At 36.9% G+C, this 8,519-nt stretch overlaps 1 protein-coding gene across 2 annotated transcripts; it reads right to left on the bottom strand.

The window, feature by feature from the left end:
- Positions 1 to 1,270: 1,270 nt before the first annotated feature.
- Positions 1,271 to 7,991, bottom strand: LOC133800535 (uncharacterized). Of its 2 annotated transcripts, XM_062238529.1 has the most exons (5): positions 6,935 to 7,991; positions 4,095 to 4,958; positions 2,714 to 3,573; positions 1,560 to 2,073; positions 1,271 to 1,476 (listed from the first exon to the last, which is right to left on the bottom strand). In XM_062238529.1, exons 3-4 carry the CDS (start codon positions 3,278 to 3,280, stop codon positions 2,053 to 2,055), a joined length of 588 nt encoding a protein of 195 aa, XP_062094513.1. In that variant the 5' UTR covers positions 3,281 to 3,573; positions 4,095 to 4,958; positions 6,935 to 7,991; the 3' UTR covers positions 1,271 to 1,476; positions 1,560 to 2,052. The 2 variants fall into 2 exon arrangements, with proteins under 2 accessions (XP_062094513.1, XP_062094512.1); XM_062238528.1 differs by lacking the exons at positions 2,714 to 3,573; positions 4,095 to 4,958; positions 6,935 to 7,991 and having other exon boundaries at positions 1,560 to 2,095.
- Positions 7,992 to 8,519: the final 528 nt, after the last annotated feature.

The raw sequence follows: 8,519 nt of genomic DNA, 5'->3' as shown, positions 1-8,519 counted from the left end.
GATCATATTTACAATTGTGCATACTCGTATAAGAAGAGAGATTTTGAAAGATAATTTGAGAAGATAAAAGCAATGGATGTTGCTGTTGCACTATATCTTGAGGGCATTGGATTTGAAAGATGGGTTCGTGCGTACTTTCCAGGGGACCGTTACAATGTAATGACAAGTAATTGGCCTGAAAGTTTCAACAGCAAAACTAAGGACGCAAGAGCCTTCCCGATCACTGCTTTTGTTGAATTCATCAGGTTTACTATTCAAACATGGTTTGCTACTCGAAAGGAAAACGTTGAAAAGTGTAGCACGACTCTATCACCAGTTATGGAGGGGGACTTGTCATGTCAATTTGAGAAATCTTGGTTCTTAAGCGTCGACAGAGCTGGACCTTATACATTTAATGTCCACCCCAGAGGAACAGTTCAGAGCGGTGGTATAGTTGATTTGGAGGCATGAACATGCAGTTGCGGCCTATTCGAAATCATGAAGATTCCTTGTCCACATGCATGTGCTGCTGCTCAAGAACGAAATATTAGCATGTACGCATTGTGCTCTCAATATTACACAAGAGAGTGTTGGAAGAGCACGTATGAGGGGAAAATTATGCCAGTTGGTGATGAGGATGATTGGGAATTGCCTGAAGACATTAAGAACATCCAAGTTGGAGTACCGATTGAGAAGAAACCTGTAGGCCGACCGAAGAAGCAAAAGGTCGGACGAATTAGGAAAAATCGATATCCTTCTAATGGAGACAAGGTTGTGATACAACGATGTTGTAGCAAGTGTGGTGGTAAAGGGCACAACAAAGCGTCTTGCAAGTATCGAGGTTAAATTTTTTTGTTTGTATTCTAGTTGACCTATTATGTTTTATTTCTGCTTGAACTAGTAATATTTGTTATGTGCTGGATTTTGCAGGTTTTTTTCTGTTTTTTTCTCCATTATGAAACTCTTAAATATGTAATAATCTAGTGTTGGTCCGATAGTGCACGATGCCGGTACGACAATGTACGATATCGTTTATTGTATGATTATTTAAATGTATCATACGATATGGTACGACGTTGCTCGATGTAGAACGATAGTTAATGTACGACATTAGGGTACGATAATGTACGATATTGGTCCGATTGTGTCATGACAATGAACTTTTTTGATTTAGTACGATAGTGGTACGATGGTATGGTTTCAGTACAATTTCGTGAAATTTGTGAGACATGTGAGGGTACGATAGAGTACGATAGTGATCGATGATAGTACGATTGCAAAGATTAAACCCATTAAAATGTAGTAATTACAAAAAGAGCAATCAAACAAATTATACAATTCAAAAAAATGAAGACCGTTCAACATAAGTTTTGGTAGAATAAGTCTACACACCACCTTTGCCTAAAAAATTTCATATTATTGTCAATTACATTATCAAATGGTAGTTGTAGAAGCTTATGTTCAATATGCTCAATTACGTAACATCCGCAATCGCCACTGCATTAGAAAATAAACAATAATTTAATAAAGTTTTGTAATTAAGAAATAATAATTAATATGTGATATTTAATAAAGTTCACCTGGATTTTGTTTGCGGTACGAATTCACGTGGACTGAGTTTCCAATCGAAGGGTCTGACCTGGCTCTCTGATGCTGTCAACTGAGGCGTGAGTATAACGTCATGGTTCTCAAATAAACCGGACTGTCGCAAGACCGACGGGAAAATGGTACACCAGTCAACCATCAAACTGATCAAATCGTTTTCGGAAATTGATCCAATACTGGAGTCAAAGATGTTGAACATCCACCCATTCAGGTCTGCCTCTACAGCTACCCAATGCAATTGGTCTTTCAAGAAGAGGGCAAAATAAATGAAATCCTTGTTCTGCCAACTCGGTAAGAACTGGACTGCATCACCCCTAACCAGGTCCAATATACTGTCATCCCAACTAAAGCTAGAGTAGTCAGAACCTGGAAAAGCGTCCCACCGAGCCTTCAATGATTCGGGAAAAATTGTAGGCATAACAACACATTTCTGAGGGTACACGTCAGGATAAAATTGTAGACGCCTCCTCATGAGATGGAATGCTGCATCTAAATGATACATTAAAGGAAAATTAAGTCAGTAACCACATTATCGTACCAACATAAATAAACAAAAAACTATCAGACATGAATATAGTAACTATCGTACCCCAATCGTACATGAATATAGTAACTAAATAACAACAATAAAACCTTCTATCGTACCCCTATCATGCTAGTGTCGTACCATCATCATACCTTTATGGCAAAAACTACAGTATTATACACCATCGTACCCACTAGCGTCCCACTGTCGTACCATCATCGTACCATTGACAAAGTAAGTTAACAATTTGAAACTAACTATTATTGTACTACCATCATACCTATATCATCCCACTACAAATTCTAAAATTACGATGTTAATAGTAACTACTTAACAAATTATATCGTACCCCTATCGTGCTAATGTCGTACCATCATCGTACCCATTATGGAAATAACTACAGTATTGCACACTATCGTACCCACTATCGTAATACCGTCGTACCACCATCGTACCATTGACAATATAAACAGTTTATAATTTGACACTTATCATTATCGTACTACCATCGTACACCAATCGTACCTATATCGTACTACTACATATAGAAACATTTAAATAAATTTTCAACATTTTTTAATTATGAAGTTATAGAAAACTTACAGAGTCAGAAAGCCATGTCCTCGGAGTATGCAGTTTCAGGAACCAAGCAGCATCGTGTGTCCCTGAGAAGCATTCCCTCGGATATTTATTCCCAATGGTGCCAAGCAACCACTTGTGAAAGGTCATAAGTAATTTGCCATCAACAACCCTCAATGGATCCACATTCACTGCTGTCTTCGATTTCTTATTCCTTTTCTTCATTGCAGTGTACTCATCAAACCACCTAGGCCTCTTTCTTTCTCTCCTCTTCTCCGGTGCTGGTGGAGCTATGTCTAAGAATTGTACTTCAGAATCTTCAGTATCTTCGATTACAGTAACTTGCATATCCTCTGGTGTGCGAAAAATGTGATCATCTACATCATCAGGTCTGTAATCGTTAGGGAGAATGTCTTCATCTACAGGAGACTGAGGGCCTTCTTCAGTGGATTGAGGGTGTGGATCTGGAGCTGGCCTACTAAGATCTTTCATCATTGTCATCAGCTTCTGCAATTGACCCAAGATCTCGGATTGACCTTTAATAAGGGCACTTTTTTGCCCTTCAACCTTTTCCAACCTGGCCAAAATCATAGAGTAGCCTGGTTGCTCAGCTTGGGAGAAGGTGCTGGCATGAGGTGCTGATGGGGGAACATCAGGTGCTGGAGGTGGTGGAACCCCCTTAAAAATATTTGCTGCTTCCGCTTGCTCAGCTAACTTTTCAGCAAGCTTTTCAGCCTGGCTCTGTAAGGTTTCCTGTGTAGTCTATCCATCAGCACCCACCTCTAGTTCCTCTAACCCCATGTCCACATACAATGGGGCTTCATTGTCTGTAAGGGTCCTCACATACTGTTCTTCAGCAGGTCGGGCACACAGGTAGGGGTATACTGTCAATTGCCACAAAAAACAATGAATATTTAGATTGGAAAGTAAAACAATAAAAAAAATAAGTAATTGTCATCGGTGATAAGTAACATATCGTACCCCAATCGTACCTCAATCGTACCCATATCATGCAATTATCGTACCCATATTGTACCCATATCGTACCCATAACATAACAATATCGTACCCATATTGAACCAATATCGTACTACTATCGTGCCCAAATCGTACCCTTAACGTAAGGGAGAATTACTTGCTAACTATCGTACCATCATCGTACCAATATCGTACCTCTACAACTACATTAAAAAAGAATACATATCGTACCCCCATCGGACCATCATCGTACCAAATCGTACCCTTAGCCAGTTTTCAAACAATTGACAAAAAACCACAAAATAACCACACAATCGTACTCAAATCGTACCCTATCGTATTCCTATCGTGCAGTACCCATAGAATTGCATATCTAGAAAAAAATATAGAACATTCAAAATATTTAAAAAGTAAAGTAAAAGCTCACCTTTTTGGCAAACAATTTAATAAGTTGCTCTTTGTGTATCTCTACTTTCTCCTTGCTCTGCCAGTTGATCACTCTTGGAATGCCTTGGCCCAATCTCACAGCATAATCCTGACCCAACTCAATGATGGACTCAAAAGCCCAATACTGCAATGCTGCAGCATACCCATAAATAGAGTACTTGGCCTCCTTCTGAGTCTTTCCTTTCTCAATCTTCTTCTGTAAATGCTTCTTCATTTCTACAAAGTCTTTTTGACAAGTTTGTAACAACTTCTGGTATGATATCTTCCCCCACGGGTACTGGAAAAAGAAGTCAACGTCATCTACCATCTTCAGCATGTCAGTCCAAACCATAAACTTCTCCTCACGACCTTTCAAAACACCCTCTACTAATAAACACAAACCCATCTTGTACACATCATCAACTATTTGACAACTCTAAAAAGTTTTGCGCAGTTGCCCTATGCTCACTGTGAAATGACCATTGAAGTACTCAAAAATCAACCGATCCGAAGTGGTCTTCACTTTAATCTCAGCTTCAGATGGTCCGGCCTCGAAATTTAAACGAGTAAGTAAAGCAAACTCCAATTGGCTAAATCTACATCGTTTTTTCCCAATATAAAACTGGACTTCGTCATTTTTCTCCCCTCTGAATTTGTGCTACAACAACTGATGGACTAAGGCACCAGAAAAATTTAATGGTTCCGCCATGAAGAACTGTTTGAAAGGGGATTCCTTCACCCTATCCAATAAACCACACTCAGTAAAATTTGCTTTAATCTTTGGAAAGTACCAACTGCCGCGCCAAGTGATACGTCCAGTAAAATGTTCTTCTATTGGAACTATCAGTTGTGGAGGTCTTAAATTCTGCATAAAACAAATAAATACCCAATTAAATAGAATAACAAAAAAAACATCGAATTTTATATTCTGCAATCTACTATCGAGCAACTATCAGACACTATCGCACCATATCGGACACCACTGAAAAAATAAAAACAGGAACAACTATAACATTATCGTGCACCATCGTACCTCACATCGTACACCATCGGAAATTAAAAAAAAAACACATCGGGCACGAATTGTACCCTATCGTACATTCATCTTAAATCACAATTTATCAAAAAATACATAAACTATCGTACCAATGTCGACCTACTTTCGTACCCTATCGTACCTCTACAACAACCCAAACAATTTGTTCCCAATATCGGGCACACATCGTACCCAATATCGTACCTTCATCTTAACCTTAAGTTATCAGAAAATACAAAACTGTCGTACCAACGTCGAACCACTATCGTACAGTCATCTTCAACCTGAAGTTTTGAGAAAACACAAAACACTATCGTGCCCCTATCGACCCACTATCGTACCCTATCGTACCTCTCAAAAAACCCAAAAAAAAATTCAAAATTTTACGGTTTCTCAGATTTCACACAATCAAATTCAAACAATACATACTATAACATTTTGCAATGGAAAAGAAATTGAAAAAAACACATACCCTAGACATTTTTGCGTAAGGGTGTCGGTTTTTCTTCGGGGTCTGGGTTTTTCTTCGTCTCCGGTGGTGGTTGGGGTTTGGGTGAGTGTCGGGGTTTGGGTGAGGCTTGGTCTCCGGTGGTATGGGTTTTCCTTCGTCGGGTGGTGGGGGTTGTTCTGACCATCGGGTGAGGGAAAGAGATGCGTCGGGTGAGGGTGGGTGAGGGAGACAGATGCGTCGGGTAAGGGTGAGAATGGGTTGCTCGATGGTTTTGTGGGAGTGAGGAGTTTTGGCAGAGAGAGGGAAAGGGAAATGGCAGGGGAAATGTAACGGTTCAGATTATTTATGTTTTTGATCACTTAAAACAACTAATATCGGGCAAGTATCGGGTACCATCGTACTATTAGGTCCGCAGTAGCTAGAAAACAAACATCGGGCATATATCAGACTATTATCGATCCATTATCGTACTTAAAGGGGGTATAGATTCAAAATAATAATCGGGCAACCATCGGGTAGCCATCGGACCTTTATGACCATCGGGTAACCAAAACTATCGGGTTGCCATCGGACCTTCATCCCTAACCTTGAAACTCAACAACTAACGTGCCCGAATCGGGCCTCTATCGGACACTATCGGGCAGTTCGAAAAAAACTCAAGGAACAAAAAAAAACACAGATTTTCACACAACACGATTTTCACCCAAAAAACAGCAAAAAATACCAACAAACTACAGATCCAACATCTAAACAGCATTCTAAATCATAAAAACAACCAACAACAACAAGAATCAAAGAAAATCACTTACCCATGTGTATCTTTCTTGCAAGATTTTAGAGAGGAAATGTATGAGATTTTGTTATGAGATGAGTATTTTTGGTATTAAATGAAATATGAGTATTTGTATCATATGGTGGTTAACTTTGGTTCAAATTTTAATTATTAAGCTAATGTAAGCATGATTTATCAACTTTCCATTTAATTATAGGGTATTGCTCATGTGGAGACAATACCCTTAGAACGGCTGCACATGTGGAGATTAATTTTTTGCACCATTAATTCGGTGACTTGATACATTATTTTAAAATATAAATAATATAAAAGAATAGTTAGAAAGTTATAAATTTTAAAAGATATGTGGAGACTATTATTTTGCGCCATCAAATCAATTCAACGGCTGTGATAAGTTATTTTAATCATATTTTTTCTCTCTCTCACAGCTATGACAGCCCATCCTATTTTCTATCTTTCTCTCACAGCTAACAAACTAAATGAATCAGCTAACCAGTTAGTTACATCAAAAATCTAGAGCTGGATGAAGGTCATAACTTAATCATCCAATAAATGGAGTACCTTATGGACTTCTCAATGTACACACTCAGAGCTCCATCATCACCAAGGAACCATCAAAAACTCAATTCAGAACCACAAAACAGTATAAAACAAAAGCCTCTCGTCAAGTACTTGGCCTCCCATCTGCAATGACATAATTTCTACTGTCGGGCACAGAAATAGGCAACTTGTGGAATTGCAGCCTGGTTACCAAACCAAGCACTCCTCCATGAACAAACCCAAGAAAAAACATGGTATCAATTTCTCAAAAACCAAGCTAAATTTCCAAAACCCCACTAAGAATTCACATTCAGTTTAAAAAATAAACAATTCCCGACCACATACAACCCAAAAACAGGATCATCAACACCAACAACTACCCACAAGAGAAACTCCTCCTGAAACTTAATAGAGTACAATTATGCTAGAGATAGAATGAGAAATGGGTACCAATAGAACCATACGAGGGCCCTCCTATCCCTGCTTGACCAAGCTGAAGACATAGCCACACAAAAAAGGAAAAATACCCTTTTGAAACCAAATACAGTTTGACGCTTAGGAGGATCCGTTGCCTCATATATTCCCTATATATTTCTCAGGAAAAAAGAAATTAAAAAATATATTTCTTGCCTACAAAAAAAAAACACAAGCTGATTGTTTGATTATTAATCTATGCGAAATGACAATAATAATATAATAACAATAAATTTAAAATCCCAGCCCCCGATCTGTTCATAGTACTGAATTAATAGTGAAAAAAATAGTCTCCACCCACAGGTATAGATGTTTTAAGGTCTGCACATGAGCAATCCCCTATAATTATATTTGTAAGAGCTGTGATTTTCTTTTTCTCTTTTTGAAAAATATGAGATTTTGATTTTTCTTTTCCTCGCCCCACTTCCTATTCATTTGTGGGTCGGGACCCGAGGGCCTTTTGAGATTGTATTAGTAAGCAAAAAGAATAGAGAATCAAACTTTAGAGCACTCCCAATGGATAATCTACTCTATTATTTTAAATACTTCCTCAAAATACAAATTTTTTTATTTTACCTCTAAGTTTTACATTACACCATACATCAGATTTTTTTTTTCTCTATATCATTTAAATATTTTATATCACTTTCAATAATATCTCTATTTCTTACAATAATATTTATATATCTTTTAATACTTGCAATATTTATCTATGCATAATGTCAAATGTAATAATATTTTATTTTTAATTAATCCAAATTTATAAAATAAGCTAAAATATATTTTCCTTACAACATTTAAATATTTTATTTTTTATTGATTTCAAATATTTATCTAACTATTAATAATATTATTATATATCTTAATATTTATATAACTAAAGATATTGAAAGATTTGTTATGCAAAAATATATGGTAGAGAGAAAATATATATTAGAGTATATTTATATAAAAAAAAAGAAAAAAAATAATTACTATTTAAATAAATTAATCATAACTAATTTTTGGCAATGTTGCTAGTTTCAATTAATATAAAATAACTAAAGAAAGACATTCAAATAAAAAAAAATGAAGTGGAGCTTGAAGGAGACAAGGAGAGAGAAAAAAGTATGAGAAATTAATAAAAAAAAAT

Source organism: Humulus lupulus, chromosome 9 (genome assembly GCF_963169125.1).
Source record: "Humulus lupulus chromosome 9, drHumLupu1.1, whole genome shotgun sequence".
NCBI lineage: Eukaryota > Viridiplantae > Streptophyta > Magnoliopsida > Rosales > Cannabaceae > Humulus > Humulus lupulus.
The sequence above is the reverse complement of the archived record's forward strand: the minus strand, read 5'-3'. Positions and strand labels throughout refer to the sequence as shown.